The following is a 22,575-nucleotide window of genomic DNA, read 5'->3' on the forward strand; positions in this document are numbered from 1 at the left end:
AAAGACTCTTCTGGGAAAAGAACTAAAGTAAACAAACAGAACTTTGTACAGTTGCTGATCAACTATGCTTTCCCCCCTCCATTATGCTGTTTCACACTCATTGCTTCCCTAGAGCAATGCACTTGGTATGTAACTGTTTTAGCAGACTCCTGCCAGCCCTCAAAAATTGCAGTGTTTCTTAAAAGCCCATGTTTTCTAAGGCCACTAGAAGAAAATCTGCCGAAAGATTTTGTCGTTGGGTGTCTTCGTCGGTTGATGTTAAATAGCACTATTAACCTCACGTCTCCAGGGCGGCCTTTACTCCACATCCTCCACCTCTGATCGTCAGCCAGGCGACTGCACCTGTCACCGTGTGAACACGTGAACGCGGGCGGCCTGGCTCCGTGGGGGAACCCAGCGGGGTGGTTTCCAATGCCTTTCACAACGAGGAGGAGCTCTGCGTGTAATCTCTGATGATCAGTGTGTCATACTTGGGAGACGATGGAATACACAGGGCAGATTCGGACACTGGCGAGTTGGGGGTGGTACTCCCCGAGTCCACCGAGTCTCTGAAGGGGGACGGCGGGGTGAGGGCCACCAACTCCTCCAGGTCCGGCTTGCCCGCCGCCACCGCAGCCTCGGGCCCGGGCGCCGGGGTCTCCAGGGCAGCGCCCCCCGCCGGCGGGGCCGCCGCTGCCGCCGCTGCCGCCGCCACGGGCTGCGCCCCGGCCGTGACCTCGATGGCGGGCAGAGGCTGGATTTCGGCGAAGGTCGTCACCGTCGTGGGCAGCTGGATCTCCTTGGGGATCAGGTAGGAGGAGCAGAGCGGGGCGCCCGCGCCGGGCCCGGGGGCGGCCGTGGACAGCATCATGGAGTTGAGCTCGCTGATGTTGGCCGTGAAGCGGGTCACCACGCTGCTGATCTGCTCCATGAGCGAGCCCTGCGAGGCGCTGCTGCGCGCCGCCGCGGGCTCCGCGGGCAGCGACGGCGCTTCGTCGTCGGGGCGGCCGGCCGAGCCCGCGCGCTGGCTCAGCGTGCTGATGGGCGAGGGCGAGCGCGGGCGCGCGGGCGCGGGCAGCTGCTCCTCGGCCTCCGCCACGTCGTACAGCGCCTTGGGGCCGGCGTCGGGGGGCTCGGGGCCGCCGGGGCCCGCAGCCGTGCAGCTGGCGCCGCCGCCGCCGCCGCCGCCGCCGCCACCCGGGGCCCCCGCGCTGGGGCCCGCGCTGCCGCCCCCGCCGCCCGCGCCCAGGCCGCGGCCCTCCGTGCTCTTGGGGAAGGGCTTGATGACCGCCGTCTGGTTGGGATTCTCCTTCTTGTTGATGTGGATGGACAGCCGCTGCCACAGGTGCTGCCCCCGGCCGCTTCTCTCGTTCTGGGCCCACGTGACCGACTTTCCATTGGAGCTGCGGAGAGAAGGGAGAGGAGAGGTGACTCAGCGAGGTCCCCCATCGGCTTCCCCAGTGGTGGGGGGTGGGTTAAGGGGCTCGGATTGGGAAGGACCCTCCTTGTTCCTTCAGGAAATAAGGCATCAACAGGACACCATGGGAAAGAGGTCTTGGAAGTGGCATTTGCTTGCTTGTTTTGTTTTGCGTTCAAGTCAGCTCCCTTGACTGAACGCAAAACTGGCTGGCCTCCAGTTTCTCATTTCCAAGAAAGTGGTCAAAGGGGATATTAGGAAGGGTGAGGCAGTATTTAATGGGGATTCTGCAGTCGTTCTGAGCCCACCCGGGAGTGCACCAGCTGGTTATACTGCAAACTTGGAGGCCAGGGCTTGCAGTATTGAGGCTCTGCCCAGGAGACCCCGGTGCAGGCCAAGGGCTTCCTAGACTTGGCGGCCTCTGAAAGAAAAGAACTGGGACCTCCACTCACCAACCCAGTCCTGGAGGGGAGGAGGAAGAGTCAAGCGTTACCAGGCAGTAGACAGTTCCAGTTCAGTTTTTATTCTGCCAGCCATTGGTTGGTGTATTTAACTAGGGATTTCTATATGAATTCCTGACTTTGAAAATGGTTTTACTTGGTCTGTCTTATCTTCTGGAAAATAGAAGTTCATATGAATTTCTAATTAATTAGAACTCTTTAACTTCATAGAAAGTTTCCTCATCAATTTATTTTTAGGCTTAGAAATTGAAATAATTCTATGAGAGAGCATGTAATATGTTGCCTTTGGCACCTAGCATATTGCTTTCAAATTAGGGGCTTAAGTATTATCTGACTAATGTGCTTTCTTAGGGTCTTTTTCCCTCTTTCTTTCCCCAGGCAGTTCTTTTTCGTTCCACTGTGGGATCTGAAAGCTGCTCTGATGAAACAGTATGGGTGCCTCCGTGCCTGACCGCAGAAAACGACACAACGGCCTCTGAGGCTCTGTGTGGCCCGAGGATGTGGCTTGACCTTCAGGGATGGCATATGAAGAGATCCTGGTGTGATTTCTCATCATGGAGGAACTTGAGATCTCTTTATCTGGGGGGTCTGTTAGGTCCTGACAACTCGATTCTAGGTGCTGTGACCAAGATATAGTCAGATAGTCAGTAGATAAAAGGCTCTGGCCACCGGATTTTATCATCTCAGCAAGTGGTTCTTAAACTTGACTGTGCGTAAGACTCATCTAGGACATTTGTCAAATATCCTCGGCAGGATCCCAAGAGATTCTGATGGTCTGTATCGGGTTCCAAGGACCTATGCGTTTTACAAGTCCTCTTGCTCTCCAAAGTCGTAGGGTCAAGGAAAGTTTTGCAAACTGAGCAGGTGTTTTGCAAACTGAGAAACTCTATCAGGAAGCTCTCCATTCTCTCTGGGCTGCCATTGCTCCCTTGGCCTCCTGGAGGCCAAGCTAGAGGGCTGGCCTGCCTTTGCCAGGCAGGGGACTGCATTGTGTTTGGAACCCACCAGTCTTGGGGCTACCCAACTACAACTGCCATAGTCACTCTGCCTGAGACACCCACTGCCTGGATAACAGGCCACTGTTTCTGCAGCCCATGTAACAACATGCGTCCTGCCTCTTTTCCACACGGCTTCCAATTTCCTCATCTATCCATTTGCACTTTGTGGTCTTCCTTGCTCTGCTCCTTCCTTGGAACTCTCATCCCATTTACTCTACCCAGGGCATTGCACCTTGGTGTCCTTAGGAATTGGGGAATGTGAGGTACCCCTCCAACCCCACCTCTCTTTCTGCAAAGGATGGATAGATGATATCCAGGTTTGGAGGTTGCTATGCATCCTCAGTAGCAGAAAAGGCCCTGCCAACCTCTAACTTTTGTTTCCAGGAAAGTTTCATGGTTTGTTTTTACATTGTGCATCAACCTGACCTGCCACCTTTTATGTTTTTAGTGCATTATTTTTCTTCTTCCCAGGTGTCCACTAACTCCTGGAACATGACACAGAATAAATGGGCCCGGTTATTTATGGTGTTTGATTTGGAGGATGTTTGCCAACAGCCCCTTTCTCTCCTACCAGCAGGATGAAAAACAGGCATGTTGGGAGGGACAATACGTCTTTCAGTTCTCTGGGGCCACTTTAATACAAAGCATGGGCTAGAAACCAGAAGCATAACTGGATTTATTCTCCAGGCTTTATCCTAGGGAAGTTCTTGTTCCCAGCACAGAAAGGTTTTGATGGAACATAACTTTGGGCGTTAACAGTGACAATCCTTGGGAATCACATGTAGCCATGCCCCAAAACATGATAGCAGATTTAAAAACCTCTGGATGAATCTGTGAGAAGGAAACTATCCTAACCAACCAATATGCACAAAACACTGATATCTTTCCTGCCATCCTTTGCTCACAGTGCCCGTGGTCATGTGGGAGAGAGTGCACCAGGCAATGAGAATAACAAGGGAAATGGATGCAAAGAGACACCAGAGAAATGGAGTCTAAATCTGAGCACTTCATTTCATCTCTTGGGTAAAAGGTATTTTTCTACAAAGTAAATGTCAACTCTCAGAAAAAACAAACAAACCCACCTCTAATTTATGTCATCAATCTGTTTATTAGTAGAATATAGTTCCCATGAATACAGGGACCTTATCTATCTTGTTTATTGGCACACAGATCTTAATAAGGGTCTGATGGATGAATAGGATTCTTATGCTAACAGGGAAGTTTGTGTTGTCCTGGCAAGTGTAATGGACAAAGAATCCTAAAATCTAGGTTCTAATTCTGGATCAGCCATCCTGGATGCTTAGATGATAATAATAATCTCTTTAAGCCTTGGTAAAAAAAGCAACACACAAACAAATCCAGCTATAATTTGATGAAGGTTGTTGTGAGGATGTAGAGAAAAGGGTCTAGCAAGGAGAAGGTACCTATAGATTAGTTTTTGCATTTCAGAATACTACATTTCAGAAAATACTACATTTCAGAAAATAAAACAGTATACTCAGTGCCATTTTGAGCTCTGTTTTGAGGAACAGAGAATTCAGTGCAAAGTAAAATATATGGTAAAACCATAAAATATTTCTGGTTATTTCTCCTTAACGTGACCAACTGTAACAAAAATTGGAGTTTCATAGGACTTGATCTGTGGTCTCTTTTCTCACCCTGAGCTCTGTCCTTGGATGATAGCATCTACTCCACTAAATTCCACATTATTCATATTCCATATTTTACTTCTCCCTAAAATGCCCTTTCATTGTGCTCTGTGCTCTCTGTCTTTACTTTCTTTTTTGCTAAAACTCTTCTTTTTAAATTTTGATTTCACCTTAATTGACTTTTCTGGAGGGATGCTTTCCTGACCCTACTGCTGACTAAGGTACTCAGAGTCCTGCCTTAGGTACTTAATAACTCTTTGCTATATGTACATCTCATTGCTGACTGGAGTCTTTCAAAGGCACAAACAGAGGGTTCTTTGCTGTCTTTTATATCCATAGCACCAGTGCATTGCCTATAATTCAGTAGGTGTTTGTTTTGGCCAGGTGCTCAATAATATTTTGGGGCAAATAATTGGATAAATGCATTTCATTTAAAAAATCATACTGAATTGTTTTTCTGTTAGAATTAAGTTTTAAAAGTAATTCAGTATTAATTAAATTCTCTTTTTGTCTTACGGATCTATTTTTTATAACACACAGTACTGAATAGTACTTAGTGTACACAGATAAAATGTTTCATTAACTAAATATGAAAACACAGATCTTGATATCTACTATGACTATCACAAAATGTTTATTCCTTTTCTGTCATTCACATATATCTGTTTCAGTGAAACTTCTCAGTGGTGAAAGCTTACTGAGGCAGTATGAGCTGTGGATTCCGAATGTGGGTCCAAGATCTGGCCCTGAGTGACATTGGGCAAATAAATCACTCAACACATTTAAGCGTCTTTGCTTATTGGTAAAAACGGAGGAAATGAACCTCCCCTGCTCACCTCACATGATTTCTGGGCGGAACCAAAGGCTAATGCACAGGAGGGTACTTGAATAAGCAAAGCACCTCTGCAAGGGGATATTTATCAACCCTTCCATTCAATTGAGGCACAGTGTTGTTGATTATTACTTAGGCTGAGAATTTTTTTTAAAGCATCAGGATTGTACATTTGTCCTAGGGCAGTGATGGGCAACCTTTTGAGCTTGGTGTTTCAAACTTCGCCAAAAAACTGAGCATAACTCGGGTAGTGTGTCCCTTTGAGGCAAAAACATTATTTCGCGATATTTATAGTTTAAATAACATAAATGTTTCATCCTCGGCATGCGGCCGCCTCAGCGGCCGCATGTCATCAGAAATGGCACTGACACGCGTGTCATAGGTTTGCCATCACTGTCCTAGGGGCCTGAAGTAAGAAAAAGGGAAGGGAACTTGTCCTTACCTGTCTAGAGCACTTCACCTTACCCACTGAATATCTTCTCTGTTAGAGGAGGAGGAGGAAAGAGGCACAGGAGAGAGACAGGACAAGTCACTTGCTACATCTGGGAAGGAGGACAAACTGGCCAAAACAAACACTAACAAACACCTCTTGCTCTTTCCAGGCACCAATGAACCCTTTTGCCAAATATAATTCCATGTAATTAATCTATTGTTTTATCATCTATGACAATTTGCTCTCTGTTTCTGAAAAAATAAAGCAGCATTTCAATAATGTTATTTGAGGGATAGGTTTTTAGTTTGTTTATTTTTGTGTATCTTCTGGGTCTGCCAAAATTTCACTTTATATCTTCATTCTCACAAGTGTACTCTGTCTTCTTTTCTATGTGGGACACAAATAATTTATTCATTTCAAGCCGTCTCTGAATGTCAGTTCAGTGACCTCTCCCATCTCTCTATTCATTTGCCAAAACCTGCAGGAATTAGAGCATTCTGCTATGGCACACCATCGTTAGGAAGCAAATGTTAATTCAGAGAGTTTAACCATCAAAAGTCTATGGAATTTAGAATTTTTGTGTTCATTTTAAATGGCTGTTGAATGATCTGTATGGTTTTTCCCCTCAGAACTTGTTTAGGGTTTTATTAATAGCATATAAACAATTAAAATTATCAAGAGTATTTTATTTAATGGGGAAAAAACCCCAAACTCCTAAGCCCTTATTCTCTCTTTTGTTACATAGCTTATTAGTACCTTCATTAGTTTCACAGTTTCATGGCATCAGAATAATCAAATATATCCTCTGAAAATTACCAAATTCTCTTTATGAAACAGTTATCTTAATTACTAAACTGTTCTTGTTTGTGATTTTGGGCTGAGGGATAGGCAGGAGAGAGACACAATATGATTTGAGCTTCCTAATACAAAATGTATCAAATAAAATGCTTGTAACCTCATTAGCAAATATGTCTTTGGAATGACATCAGAAAATACTAGGTCAATAAGAGAATTTCATGAATTAAGAATATTATAAGCTGAAGATTTGCAATTGCAGTTCTATTTTCAGCTCATTTTGTTAAACTTTTAAAATCAATATATTTTGTTTTCAGTAATTTGCTTTGAATTACAAAGTATGGAAATACAGTTTTTAAAATATACCAAACAAATTGATATTGTTGCTATTCAGACTTTTTAAATTAGGTGGAAAAATTTCTTTCTGAGCCCTGCCTAAAACCTGATGTCTTGGTTTTGACAATTTCACTGAGAAATACACCATAATATATAAGAATATGACAGAATCATCTATATAAATTTCCCCAGGTACAGCATAAATGGATGTAAATAGCTACCTCCCTGACAAAAACAACTTAAATGGACATGACAATGTATGCATTAGAGATGTTTGTATAGAGAAAAAAACACTTGAATAAATGGAAATGAAGTCAAGGACTAAATTATCTAGTATAGACACACACACACACACACACACACACACACACACACAAAGCAATGCTACCTTATATTTGCATAGTGCTTTACAAAGCACTTTTAGAATCATTCTGATTGTTGAAGGTAGATAGGATCAACATCTTTATCCCCCATTCAAAAATGAGAAAACTGAAGCTCATTGAGATTAGGTAGGTGATTTGCCCAAGGTTACACAGTTAGAAAATGACAAGGTGGGATTATACCATAACATAATTTCCAATTCCATTTTCCATGACAGAACACTGTCTATATTTGCTTTTTGAAGTGATTTCTCCTTATTCCATGGAAGAGAAGTCTCAGATACTACCTGGTGATGATATGTGTTTTTAAGTAGCTAAGTTAGTAATTTGATTTATATTCTCTATTACCCTATATCACTGTACTTCTTTATCATATACTTTGCACTCCAAGAAAGCACCCTATATATTGCTCTTTGGATGTTAACTCAAAAAGTACAGGTTGATCGAGCACCTGTCATGTATAATGAATGGATTCCTTGATGATGAAGGCACTTGAAGCTTACAAACATATAAATTAACTAGAGGCCTGGTGCATGAAATTTGTGCATGGGGGGTGTGTCAGCCCAGCCTGCACCCTCTCCAATCTGGGACTGCTAGCTCCCAACTACTTGCCTGCCTGCCTGCCTGATTGCCCCTAACTGATTCTGCCTGCCAGCCTGATCACCCCCTAACCACTACCCTGCCAGCCTGATCGACACCTAACTGCTCCCCTGCTGACCCAATTGCCCCTAACTGCCCTCCCCTACAGCCTGGATCCCCCCCTACTGCCCTCCCTTGCAGGCCTGGTCCCTCCCAACTGCCCTCCCCTGCTGGCCTGATTGTCCACAACTGCCCTCTCCTGCTTGCCATCTTGTGGTGGCCATCTTGTGTCCACATGGGGCGGCCATCTTTGACCACATGGGGGTGGCCATCTTGTGTGTTGGAGTGAAGGTCAATTTGCATATTACCGCTTTATTAGATAGGATATTATATGGCAGTTTTCAGCCTTTTTTTTCATGCTATCATCCATTAAAAGACAACTGTCCTATATGTAGCACACATAATTCCTACTCTGATAGTTCTTTATCATTTTCTCTCTGACTTATTTGGAAAGCCAGGAAATGAAAATGGTATAATTGCAAGCATAACCTTAAATGTGCACTATTTTGAAAATGTTGGTGTTTCAACTAATATTTGTAACAGATGCTTTGTGATAACTTCACAAATGATTTTATTCAGCAATGCTTTTTGATATAGTGACTGAGAAGTATTGATATAAGAAACCACACTCAAAGAGGGTAAAATTAAATTCAAGCGAGAAGATACATAGAGAAGGCTAACAATATGAGTTACAGTATTTTGATAGAAAGAGGTTATTTCTACCCCTCCCCCCCCCAACCAGTCAGGACCTTGAAATGAAGAAGTAGATGGGTGGGTGATGGGTGCTAAGGGTGAGGAAAGTGAAGGTGAGGGATTATAGAACATGGGAGCAAGCAGTGAGTTCACTGGTTTCTCTAGGTTGAAGCCCACAAGGAATTCAAAACTTCACAAGAGGAAGAAAGCATGTCCAGCAGCAGGAGAGGGGCCAGGGAATGCTGCCTGCCCATAGGAGACAGATGGTGTCTAGGCCTTGAATAATCAGATTACGGCAAAGTACAAAAAGAGAGTGTTAGGCATTGGCTTCCAGGAGGAATGTCAATGACAGAAGTCAGGATTCCTGCAAGCAGTTTCCCAAAGATAAGCAGTCGTCCAGTTTGAGTGTGTGGGGATGGAGTAAGGAGTTAAGGCATCAGAAGATAGAGTTTCCATTTTTTTGGCCACTATAATATTCTTCCTGGCCATCCCTGACCTACATGGATCTTCTTCCTTGTTCTTTCTTTTGTTTTTTTGAATAACTCAGTAATTAACCTTGGACTCCTCCTCCTCCTCCTTCCTTTTCTTTCTCCTCCTCCCTTTTCTCCTCCTTCCTCTTCTTGGCAGCTGGTAGCCAACATATATTAAAGAAAGAAGGGGTCCTGGCCCAAGTCCTGGCAACCCGGGCAGGTCATTTCAGATTACAAATTATTAGGTTTATTAGAGGCCTTGTCTCTGGTTAGCTATTAGGTTTCAGCACTTATATGCTAATTTTTTAAATTGATTTATTGGGGTGACATTGGTTAATAAAATTATATAGGTTCAGGTGTACAATTCTATAACACATCATCTGTATGTTGTTTTGTGTGTTTACCAAGTCAAGTCTCCTTCTATCACCATTTATACCTACATTACCCTCTTCTACCTCCTCCACCCCTTTATTCCCCTGGTAATCATCATACTGTTGTCTGAGTTTTTTTTTTTTGTTTGTTTGTTTGTTTTTCTTAATCTCTTCACCTTTTTCAACTTGGGCTTGTTAGCAGCTGGAATTCATAGGTGGTCTAATATGTTAGATCAGAGAGATGGTCCAAGTATTAGATACATATGTAATCTACATGCTTCATCAATAAATGAATGAATACAATATAAAGAAATACTCATGGCTTCTTTTCTGTTACTCTTCAACTGTAAGAATTCTACATTGTTATTTAATATTTTACATATTTGATTTTCTTTCTTGAGCTTCACAAAACAAACGAATGTAGGAACCATGCCATATTCTTCTTTAAACCCTCACCCCAGCTTCATCCATTGACCTTACTCATCACCTGGCCCCAATAAAATTATCAAGAGTATTTTATTTAGCCCTAACCGGTTTGGGCTTCTACTTCAGGAAAATGTTATGGTCTAATTAATATCGGTTATGTTAATTAGTCTTTAAGGCAATGAGGAACTCAGTAGATCAATACAAGCCAAATAGTGGTGTCCAGAGTAGACTTAAGAGCTTGTTTTCATAGTGCAGGGTTACAGTTTTAAGATACTAAAAGGTATGACAAAAAAAGAGGATGGAAAGAAATATACTGATACCAAGAACTATTGTAAAAAGAAATTTGTTCTTGTCCGTTAGAATTTTCTTGTTAGTATTCAAAGAATTCAGAGAAAAGGTTGTTCACTGGGGAAGAAGTTTCAAGGAAGGATTTGCAAATAAAGTGTACTTAATGAGGCGCAGAGCCTGGGGAATCTTGAAATAACATGAATAAACAAAATCCAGTTAGCACATCTATTGCACATGTTGCAATAAATAAATAAATAAAAGGTAAATTCCATGTGTTTAATCTCATGAAACCCTTGCAGCAACCCTGTGAGGTGGACTTTCCCCTCTTCTGAGTAGCTGGGAGGGAGCAGTGGCTGCATACTTCTGTGATAATTCCTCCAGAGCGTATCTCTTACTGGGTGGTTAGTCCCTAATAAGATCCTTGTTCAGAAGAGAACCACTGGGCCCCATGTTCACTTCTCTTTGGTTTAACAGCAACAGGAGGCCTTTTCAAAATGTTACCTGCCCATTCAGATGAACTAATGGTAAAGTATAGCTGCTACTTCCCCTAAGCCCTCATAAAGAGGCATTTTGTTGGATCATCACAGGGGTTTCTTTCTCAAATTAAGCTATTTCTTATGATCCATAATTCAGTAACCTGGTCTCAAATCTCAAAACTAAACAACTCCTCATACTGAGATTTAAGTTCTAGGGTTTAGTTAAGGTTCTTCACCTAACCTTAGAGTTGTTTTCTTTTCCTTTTCCCCAAAACAGGAAATGATCCTTCCTCCCTCAGCCTCCTCTCCTCCCTGCTGAGCAATCAATATAAAACCCAGATTAAAATTGAGTAAAGAGAAAACAAAAGAAGACACAGCTGTTTTATGCCTGTGAGATGGTATAGGCAGGAAGACTTTGTGGAGGAATCCAGCTTGATTTAACCTTGAATAAAACATAGGGTTGGGATTGATGACAAAGGGGAGGGAGATTGGGGAAGGTAATAGCTCCCATTTAAATAGAACTTTACACCCCACAAGGAGTTTTACTTATCTTATTATATTTGACCTCACAACAGTTGTCTGACAGAGCACTTATAGGATGGTAATTTTAATTACTTCTTTAAAAATCTGTTTCTGCACCGAACCTAGAACACTCCAAGGGCAGTGACTACATGCATCTCCTGTGCTTAGTGTGGTGCCTGGTGTGGAGTACATGGGCTGGGAATGTTTGGGAAATGAAGTAAATCCCATCACCTTGAATGTTTGGTATAAACAGGTATTATTAACTTGTACTATAGATGTAAAAACAGAGGCTCATGGAAGTTAACTAAGATGCCCAAGTCAAATAAAGGCAGAGCCTAGTGCCTCAAATCTGACCTTAAACCCAGAGTCATTGCCACCATGCAATATTGTCTCTGTGCTAAGTGCCCAGATGCACACATGAACCAAGGGCAATACGACATACCCTTGTGGAACGTCCAGGGAAACGGCAACATCCAAGTTTGTGTCCATAAAATAACCAGATAATAAATTTGAAAACTCTAGCAACTGACCTGAATATCGCAGAGATAAATCCTGAAGGACTGTAGAATAAGAGAATCACAGGATTTTTATAACGGTTGCTGAAAAAAATGATTTGTTTAGACAAAAGACTTCTTTTGATCTTAGATAAAGCATCTCTCTTTGATTTTAGAATTTTCATTAAATTACTCTACTGTGTTATTTAATATTCCTGATCCTCATTTTCCTTGTCTGTACCATGGAAATAAAAAAATGCCTTGCTTATAATGTTCTTGGGAGAATGCATATAATATATGACGGGACTATCACAGTGTCTAAGTAATTATTGTAGTTACTATTATTTGTTTTAGAACATCTCTAAATATAAGTTAGAACATTAATTTGAAATTGACTTTGGGAGGGAATAAAGAGCAGTCTACTGCAGGGGTCCTAATCTATTGCTGCGCAATTAACTCGGGCTCTATTGTTCTAGAAAGACAGAATCTTTCTTTTTTATGGATCCTGAATTTTATATAACTGTGTGCATAGGCCTAATCTAAGCACTCAGTTCAGGTTTATTACTTAGTTTCTATGTCTCTTAATTCTATTTGCACTGGCAGAATTTATAGAAATTATATAAAAAAAGAAATGATATCAAATGAGGAGTTATTCTGACACATACATTATCCTCTGGGAGAGAGGTTCTATATTACATTGCGATGATCTATTTTTCTGATTCAGTTCCCAAATAGACTACAGATTTTCAAGGGCATTAGTCATGTCTTGGTCACTCATTTATCTCCATAGTCTTGAAAGTGCTTGACTCACAGTATATGCTTCATAAATGAACATTAAATGAAGAAAGTAATAATTGAATGAAAGAAAGGCAAAATAGTCCTAACACAGACATTACATTTTGGGGTTACTTTTCAAATCTGAGTTCCAACTAATTTAATAATAACTATCATGACATCACTCTTACCAGGTTCTCTAAGGATTTATTAAACATTTATACCCACTAAAATTAGATGCTGCATCTGTTACTCAACTGATTGGGGTTAATAGTTTACATAACTGATATTATGACACAGCAACAATAAAAATAACTTGGTACCACCCTCCTCTCTTCCATCGCTGGTGGGGGATTGTAGATCTATCACCTTCATTTGACTAAGGGAGCTCTTTCTTAAAGAAAGACTGGGAGGCTCAGAATGTCTGTGGCTCTCCTACTGGGGTCCAGCATGAGCACATCACACACAGACTCCCATCAAATACCCCTGCTGAGACAGGAGATAAGAACATTCATTGAAGCTTTAGCCATTCCTGATGGTGGACCATCACGGTATGAACTCACACGGTGACAGGGTTTAGAGAATTTTCGGTTCATACAGCACCTCCCTCTTTGGGACTCTCGTTCACTTCTCCTGCATTTAGGAGAACTCTGCTCTGAAATACACTTATTAGACTGTCCACTGTTGAAATATGAAAAGATGACACGTTATGCTATATTCAGACAGAAGGAAAAAAAAGTTCACATAAAGGGAAAACAGCAACATAGTATTTCAGGGGTCTAGAGTGTTATGGATACATGTAATGTTATCATCCCATTTCAAATGCCCACGTGATTATGGTGGAGGTAGGAGGGAGAAGTGTGGGAGTGTCTCTAAGGCCTTGCCGATTTTGCAGATAAGAGTGTTCTGGCCGGATGTAACTACATGCATTTAAACTTCTTTTCTGCTACCAGGCGGCTTGGCTCTGAAGAATCACCCAAGTGTGAATTCATAGGGTCCTGTCCATTATACAGTTTCATTATAGAACACATAGGCCAATGAGATGCAGGGTGACACTCCTGTTTTTCTGTGGTTGTTTGAACTTTCTTAGCCCCTCCCTGGGACTGGTTGTTCAGTTATGGTCACAGAACCAGCCCAGTCATTTTCAGAGTAAATGTGATAATGACCATGACTCTGGGCAGCAACTGGGGGGAGTGGATGAGAAAGATGGCCATATAGGCTGATGCTAAAAGTCTCTATAAAAGTCTCATACACTTATTTCCAGCTCTTTTTAATGCCACAATAAATTAATTGGGGTTAACAACTCTAACCTCTTATTAAAAATGGTTTACATTGCAGTTGCCTCCTCTACGATATGTCTTCTCTTCATATTCAATTTTAAACTTACTTCTCCTGGAAAAATGTCATTGTCTGTGTGTGTGTGTGTGTGTGTGTGTGTGTGTGTGTGTGTGTGTTGATATGAACAAATATAAAGTTGGAAAAAAGGATTTAAAGGTCTTAGAAATGTTGGCCTCTCCTTTTGTCTGTGTCCAGGCCGTCTGTCCTCCCTAATGGAAAGCTCTCTTAGAGCACTGAGGGGCTCCCTTCCCCTCCCACACATTCTCTCTCTCTGTGTCAGTTTTTATTTAACGCTAAACAAGTGGGAAGGAAGAAAAAGTAGGAAGAGAAAACCATTTGTTCCCAATTAACTATGCTTTTCTGAAGGGCTGAGAGGGTTACTCCAACAGAACTGTCTTTCCGACAGCATGCTCTGTGTCCCCCTGTACCACCAGGACATATCAGTGTAATAAGCCTTGCCATTACTTTGGCTATATCCAAACAAGTGAGGAAACAAAAGCTAAGTGGTATCTACCATTCCCAGTGTAGACACATTGAGTGCCTACCTCTGTAGATGTAGATCTCACCCAAGGAAGTTTGGTCTGTGTGCTCTGGGGTCCTCTTACCCTATGTGTCCCACTGTCTCTTGTCCATTCTCAATGAAGGCAGCCTTGAGCAAATCTAATTGCTGAACTGATCAGATCTGAGAAGTCTAAGCATTGACCAAATACTCCTAAGAACACTGCATGACAGAATTGAGACTTAATGTTTGTCATGAATAGCTCTATGACTTCTTTAGATGAATGGAGTATTCCTAAATGTCAGTAGAAACTGGCTAAGACAGAATGACCTAGTAAACATGTAACACTACAGATTTCTAGGTTATATTGTCCAAGACTTTGTGTTAGTATGTTTGATAGGCAGCCAAGTTTGCTAGGTTTGGAAACTCCAGTCCTACACTCTGGACAGAGCCCTGTGCTCATTTGATACAGTCTTTTGGCCAGTGAACTTGGGTGCTGTTTGATTTTCAAAGACAGGAATTAGGACACTATAATATCTTGAGTTACTCCCACAAAATAATCTATTGATGCTTATCTTCCAGATATACTGAGATAAAAAAAATAGTTGTAGAAAGGAATCATAGGCATAAGGCCATCAGATACACCAGTGGTTGGCAAACTCATTAATTAACAGAGTGGCAAACCGCGGCTCGCGAGCTGCATGTGGCTCGTGAGCCGCAGTTTGCCGACCACTTAGATACACCAATGTGCACACATATGTACATACACTCTCATTGCCTTGCCTCTAGGAGTCATGGACGAAGGTGGCCAAGCTCTTAGCCAGAGCTACACAAATGATTGCTCAGGCTGTATGCTGCACATTTCCAGGCACCATTTTCATGTACTTCAATGTGAATGGTCCCCCAGAAGCTGTGCAATGCAATGGTCCTTGGAGAAAGTTAGACATTATTTTTGAAAACCAGCAGGAGCCCCTACCTACCAAGGAAGCAAATGCTACATTTGGGGTGAAAGGTCAACAGGATATGTTCTTACTATACAGCTGGCTCTCAAGCTCTGCTCTCAGCACATGCACACACACAGGTATATACTCGGCTTTGTACACTTCCCTTTCCTTTAATCCAGGGTGATTTCCAAGAACTTCCCTTCCACCCCTCACAGGCGGATTGGGAAGTGCCACAACAAATTGGAGGTGGAGAGTTAGTTCACGGTGAGGGATTCCCAACTACTAGGCTCCTCCAGCATTTTGGAACTGTTTAATGCCAATCTTGACGGTCTTTATCTCCAGAGCCCTTTTCCTGAAACCCAGTCGCATGCAATAAAGCGCGTTTATTTCATGCAACACAGCTTTGTCGATGCTTCTAATTACAAATATCCCAGTTTACTGGGCACAGCTCAGTTGGGAGTGCCTGGTATGAAGGAACATGCATAGCGCAGCAACAGGGAGTATTTGCCACCAAACACAGAGAAGTAAAGGAGATGCAAAGCTACGGTAGCTAGAGGAGGACTAGCTTTCCTGATAGCAGTTCACGAAAAGCCTCTTGCCTCCATAGTTCACTAGTTTGGCATGGCATTTGCCCTTCTCTGTGCGTTGATGTTGTTATGTTCAACGGAAGTCAGATTAGTTCCCAGGCTTGTCTGGGATTTGGAGCTGGCATCTTCCCTCAATTGTAGTTCTTCTCTCAAAACCTATGTTAGGCTTTTGCATTTGTTTTCCTAAGTAATTGGATAATCCCAAAATGTGAATTTCCTCCAAGCTCTTCCACTTTGCAAACTCCAGAAGCAATTAACCAATACACTAAGATCCGTGGGAGAACTGACTGTGAGGTAAGGCTTCAGACATGCAAAGCGCACAGCCCTGGGAAACAGCAGCACCTGGGACAGGAGGCTCCCATCACTTCACACGAAGATGGTATGGGTTTTGCAAATCAAACACACACAGAAAACCAGCGGTGGCCCAGGTTGGACACACTGTATGGGATGCACAGTTGAGTGAGGACCCAGACTAGGGAGCCACCTGTTCCTCTAGCTTGCACACATGTAGCTCACACGGCCTCAGGCCACTCACAGTTTGCTTACCTGCTCATTGTTGCTCTCCCACCATTCCCCATACTCCCTTTGGGGGTGAAACACTCTATTTCCGACTTGTGCTGGGCCAGTCTCCTGTCTTTGTACCTAGTATGCATGAACAAGGACAGGAGCAAACAGAGAGATGTGATTGTATGCTTAACTGGCCAGGCTGAGGAAGAGCGGGGCTGCAGAGGGTCGCCCCACGCCGAAACAGGGCCTCCTGCTTTTCACTTCAATGGCTGCCCTGTGATACTTAATAGATGATTGTGATGGTATATGCATAAGATTGGAGACCATTCTGTTATTTCTTAGTTAAAGCACATGTGATCTATCCTTATACATTACTTATTAATCCGTGAATTAATCAGATTTAGTAGTCAATGGTAAAAGCTATACAATCCCTAGCATCTAAGAAAAAGATGAAGATAAGTAAGTTAGTGTTTATTTGGTGTTTACCATGTGCTAGACAGGTAGAATGTTACTTAAATTTAAGTAACATTACTTAAATTGAATTCTGGCAACAACCCTGAGGCAGAGGCTCTGTTGTTATTATATCCATTTTTTTTTGAAGAAACCTAAGATTGTAAGGATTAAATAAATTGATCAAGGATTTTGAACACAAGGGGTCTACGTTTTGAAACCACATTTTTAGCCATTATAATGTGTTGCCTTCAATTATCAGTCTTTTAAAAAATGTATTCTTGTCATTAAAAAAACCTTCATTAAGTGGTACTATGTCTGAACATTACGTACAGGAATGGGCAAAAGTAGGTTAAATTACCAGCCGTCATTACCTAAAAGATAAGTCATAAGACACAAAATAATATTAATAATGAGAAGACAAATAATACAAATAAGTAATACAATTATGAATAAAATAATAATACGAGAATAAACTCTGTTTCATGTACTCACAACTGTAAACCTACTTTTTGTCCCCCCTCCCCGTATGTTAGAGACTGGTGATGCCAAAAAAGAAAAGAAATGCCTTTGATGTGAGAGGTTTCGATGACCATTAGGCTGAAGTTTGAGAGCCAGTATTGAGTTGCTTAATTGTGCAGGGTGGCTCAGACAGCTTTTGCATCAGAATTGGCAACTCACCAGACCTGGAAGGTACCAGATGTTTCATCTAAAATAAGCTATGTGATTTTCAACATCAGTGTGCTCCATCGTTCATCAAAATGAGCCTTTATAGTTAAATGACAGTTTTCAAAGCCAACATGCTTCATAGCATAATCTCTGTTTTACTCATCGTTTAAGCCTGTGGGGTAAAGAGGCACTGTTGTACCCAGTTGCCAATGAGGTAACTGAGACTTACTGAACTGACTTGACAACATCACAAGCCCAGTCAGTAGAAAATAACTGCCAGTAGAGATTGCAGGGCCCCGCAACTTTAAAGTGTACCTTTATTACCTTTTTTTACTTGTAAAATTGGAGCCTCATATGATGTCGTTTCATCCATTTTGGTATTCAACAGTCAGTGATAAAGTTACTATCAGAAGACTTGTTTACCTTGGTATGGGCACTTTTTAAAAAAGTTTCTTTTCCTGCTGTCTCAAAATTAATATTAAATAAAACAAAACAATTAAAATCATTATTGGTCCTGGGATTGAGGTCTTCCTCTTAATTTTTTCCTCTTCAAAGATGTTAAAAGTATTTCATTTTTGAATGAAAATGGCTCATTAAATCAAGTCGAATGGATGGAATAAATTACCTTATTCAGTAGACATTAATTAAGCATCTATTACATTCTAGGCAATGGGCTTTGTCCTGGGCATATAGAGATTAATAATTCATGGGTCCCACCTCATAGAGCTCACATACTAGTGGGAGAAAGAAGGGAAGCAGACAGTATATATACAAGTAACTTTAGGTCTAGGCCATAAAGAAGAGAGGGAAAACACTTAAAGACTTAGTTAGAGGAGGTAAAGCATTAGATCAAACCACATGAGTAGCCTTTATTTTACCAAAGAAAATACCTCAGAAGAGAATCCCTTGTGAAGCACCAATCATCGAATGGCATTCCACATGTCAACAGAAAATATTTTGTGCGTGTTTATGAATTGAGTTGCACAACCAGAATACTTCTCTATAGCATAAATTAAAAGAATATTAATAGAAGAGAACTATTGATGGTCACTCAAAGGGGTCCTTAAACTATGGGGATCATACTCTAACTAACTGAGCTACCCAGCCAGGGCACTATCCTCAATATTTGTGTTTTTTTTTTTTTTTTTTGGCGGGGGGGGGGGGGGAGAATAGAAAGTTGATTGATTGGTGGGTGTAAGGTGGAAGCAGCACCGAGACTCTCAAGAGTGCAGGGCCAGCCATTTGTCCAGGGGACCACGATTAGGGATGTATTTGACCCCACAGCCATCTGGGATGAGGCGCTTCTCAGCCACCGTGTCTTCAAACTCATCCACATTAAACTTAGTAAAGCCCCACTTCTTGGAGATGTGGATCTTCTGGCGGCCAGGGAACTTGAACTTGTCTCTGCTAGGGCCTCAGTCACATGCTTCTTATTCTGCAGCTTGGTGTGGATGGACATGATGACTTGGCCAATGTGGACGCTGGCCTCTGTGCCCTGGGGCTTCTCAAAGGCACCCCACATACCTGTCTGGAGCCTGTTAGCCCCAGCACAGGCTCCAGACAGGTATTGTTGATGCGGATGACTCGGAAGGGGTAGAGCCGCACTCACATGTGAAGGCCATCTTTGCCACAGCTTTTCACCATGTACTTGGCACAAATACGGGCAGCCTCCAGGGCTTCGGAGGAGAGCTGCTTATATTCATCTGACACCATGTGGCCACAGAGTGGGAACTTGTCCACTTTCGCCTGCTTCTGCCCCAGGTCAAAGATGAGGATCTTGGCATCAGGGACACCTCAGCAGAAGCGAGACTTTGCGTACGGCTTGTTCTTGCAATACCGCCGGGCTGGGCGGCAACCCATGGCGACACAAGGATCTTCAGTGGCACCAGGATCTTCGGTGGCATGCCGAAGGGAAAGAGGATCCTCAATTCTTTTTTTTAAAATTTCTTTATTGATTAAGGTATTACATATGTGTCTTTATCCCTCCATTGCCCCGCCACCTCCCATCCCCCACTCATGCCCTCACCCCCCTGTTGTCTGTGTCCATTGGTTAGACTTATATGCATGCATACAAGTCCTTTAGTTGATCGCTCCTCCTTACCCCCACCCTCCCCTACCTTCCCTCTGAGGTTTGATGGCCAGATCCTCAATTCTTAACACTATCCTACATAGTAAGTGCTATTATCCTCATTCCAAAGAGACAGGCATTGAGGATCAGTGTCAATAGCCCAATCTCACATCATGTGGGAAACCTAAGATTAGAAATTGGACCTCTCTGATTTCAAAGCTCCTCCTATTTCCATTTAACTTCTAAGTAACAATGTCAGTAACTTTAGAAACAAAACTATGAAGGCTTGTTATTTACCTTTTATCTCCTTGGCCCCATTTGCAAATGAATGGTAAATTTAACAAGACAGCCAGTGGAGAATCGAGTATAAGACTTTAAATTTTGTTCCTTCATTTAGGTTCCTATAGATGTACTATATATGTTTAGTTTATATCACTGAAATAACTTACTGAATACTCCATGTGCAAGGCATGTGATAAGGGCACATGGGTAACTCTATGCAATTGATAAGCTTACAATCAAGAGTGGGAGGATGAAAGGAAAACATATCATTTCCAAACAATGTGGAAAGTTTTATTATAGGAACATGCAAATAGTCTACTTAACCCATAGTAGAATGGCAAAAAACAAAAACAAAACACAAAAAAAGTTAGTGAGATATATGCCTAAGATAAATCTTGAAAGATGAGTGGGAACAGTGTGAAAAGATGAGTAGGCAGGCAGAAGAAAAATCAAAAGCAAACACATGGAGAGGGTTAGCAACATGGCGTATATAGGGAAACAATGTTTAGTATTTTTATGGTAATTAAGCATATAATAAGACAAAGTAAAATGGGCTGGAGAGGCATATAAAACATGTAACTTATGGATGAATTTATTCTGTAGATTAAGAGATTCCACTGTGATATTTTAAGCTAAGAAAATATCACAGAATTGATATTTAGATAAAATACTATGGACTTGAGTGAACACAACTAAATAGACTCATACGACTGCAATAGTCCATGTGAGAGATGCCTTAGATGAAAAGTAGGGTACAGTTTCAAAAATATGTGGTACGTAAAATGAGTAGGATCTATTAGATGATGAATGTAAGAAAGATGTGTGGAATGCTACTACAGTTACTGCCTTTAGTGGTATACTTATCTAAGTTAAGAAAATACAGAAGAAGGAATATATTTGAGGTAGAAAAATAAAGCTTAATTTTGGAATATTGAGTTTGAGATGCTGGTGCGATATCCAAGTGGACATATGCAGTAGACACATGGCTATAAGAATCTGGAGGTTAGGGGACTGCTATACACTGGGGAGACATCAGCATACAGATGGTTGCAAATACCATGAGAATGCTCAGTGTTCACAGAGAGCATGTAGAATATAGAGGCAGACTTGCTCATCCTACCTGTTCAAAAACTTTTATAAGACTGTTAATGTAAGCGTTTTCTGAAAATATTTACTGAGTACCTACCAAATGCCAGATACTGAATTTAGGGTTTTTGAATCTGCTATTTTTTTTTATACCCTCCAAAGGTCTAGATTTGTGCTCCATATAGTGTTGACACTGATTTCTGGGCCATAACCCTGGCATGAAGAACTGTCACAAAAGTTTTAATAAATTTAAGAATGATTTGTTCTGAAATTAGCTTTAGCTACCTTCCTTGAAAATTTTTGTTGTTGTTCCTTTCATACCTCCTTTATCCAGGAGACCCTAGTTCCTCTTCATCCATTCTACAAGAGCCCATGTTCATCTGGTGAATTTAAAAGATGTGGGGGTAAGAATCACTAAGGATTGGATTGAAAATGTAATTTCTCCATAATGATTTAAATAAAAAATTCCATTTCTTCACTCCCATTTCTCCTTCCCTACCAATATCTAGAAAACATTGGATTACTGAAATTTCTATATAAGCTATATGATCCAGAATGGATAAATGAGTCCAAAATGAGATGAAAGACTGGATAAAATGAAGAAATTAAAAATTAATAATAATGTATATATTAGTTGAAATAGCAGAAATTGGGGAGATGATACCTGAAGCTGGAAGGAAAGGAGAAGACTTTGGTTTTAGTTAAATAGAAGACAGTATATGGAGTGTTTAGTGAAGAGTTGAAGATGAAGGAAGGTCTGTATCGTCAAGGAGGGATTACAGACAGATCCTTCAAATGTTTTGAAGGGAAAAGTCCAGAGGATGAAACAAAGAACAATAGGTGTAAGTGGAAGTCCCCAACATGATACTATTTCTGAGATGCTGGGAAGATTCCATTGGTGAATTCTCTTACTTTCCCTTAATGTCAAGAACAAAGATTTTCCATCCTCCCTGAGTGAGGAGGCTAATGATGTAAATGTTATTTGAGTAAACATACTATGACCTATGTAGAGGAATTTTTCTAATAGATATTGCAGATTCTTTGAGAACATTGTTAGAAATATGTAGAGGAAGACATTTAGGGATGCTACTTTGGGCAGGAAGCTTAATTAATGGGATAAGCAAAAAAATATAGAGAAAATGATTGGCAGGGTGTGATACACTGAAGCCATGACGTTCATATAAAAGATAATCATTTTTTAAAAAAGTATTTGCCCCTCCTTCACTTGGCCACATTCTTCATAACAAGGTGTCGCATTATTACCTTCAGGAGGTAGGTCCTGATAAGACTAAGATGGTAATTATAACACCATTTTTCTTATCAGTTTCAGCCAATGATCATGAGAGAGGGTCTTCTAGAAGTTTCTAAGAACATTTTTTTTAAGTCTTAGCTGGAAAACATGATCCCTTTTTGCTATGGACAGTTGCCTGGATGTACTACCCGACAATGCTACAACCATGTTGCAGGCATGAGAGAAGTAATCCAACATTCCAAAAAAACGAGAAATTAAAAGAAAGTTGGTTTTTGGACAATGTTTCTGAACCAGTGAATTAGCTTTTTAGCCTTAGAACTTCTTTTTATATGATATTAATTTCCTTATAATGTAAGCCACTTTGAATTAGGTTTTAGGTTTTCTGATGCCAAAATCTTCCCACCTCTTACTTTGCTTTCATTACTTTTTCTATCAAGGATGAGTCTAAGAATTTCTAAGA

The 22,575-nt window shown here is 41.5% G+C and overlaps 1 protein-coding gene and 1 pseudogene across 3 annotated transcripts in view; both read right to left on the reverse strand.

The window, feature by feature from the left end:
* Positions 1 to 418: 418 nt before the first annotated feature.
* The window catches only part of GRM5 (glutamate metabotropic receptor 5), a gene marked incomplete at both ends in the record, with an annotated part of 417,852 nt that continues 395,695 nt past the window's right edge, over positions 419 to 22,575 (reverse strand). Inside the window, 2 exons of one of the 2 annotated variants that reach the window (XM_079789422.1) lie at positions 419 to 1,382; positions 16,348 to 16,443. In XM_079789422.1, the coding sequence (XP_079645548.1) occupies positions 419 to 1,382; positions 16,348 to 16,443 (1,060 nt within the window). The remainder of the gene's footprint in view (positions 1,383 to 16,347; positions 16,444 to 22,575) is intronic. The other variant, XM_079789421.1, reaches the window with a different exon arrangement.
* Positions 18,648 to 19,287, reverse strand: LOC307110346 (large ribosomal subunit protein uL16-like; annotated as a pseudogene). The gene has a single exon. The product of its transcript is annotated as a large ribosomal subunit protein uL16-like (transcript).

The sequence above is a fragment of the Cnephaeus nilssonii genome (genome assembly GCF_951640355.1).
Source record: "Cnephaeus nilssonii genome assembly, chromosome: 13".
NCBI lineage: Eukaryota > Metazoa > Chordata > Mammalia > Chiroptera > Vespertilionidae > Cnephaeus > Cnephaeus nilssonii.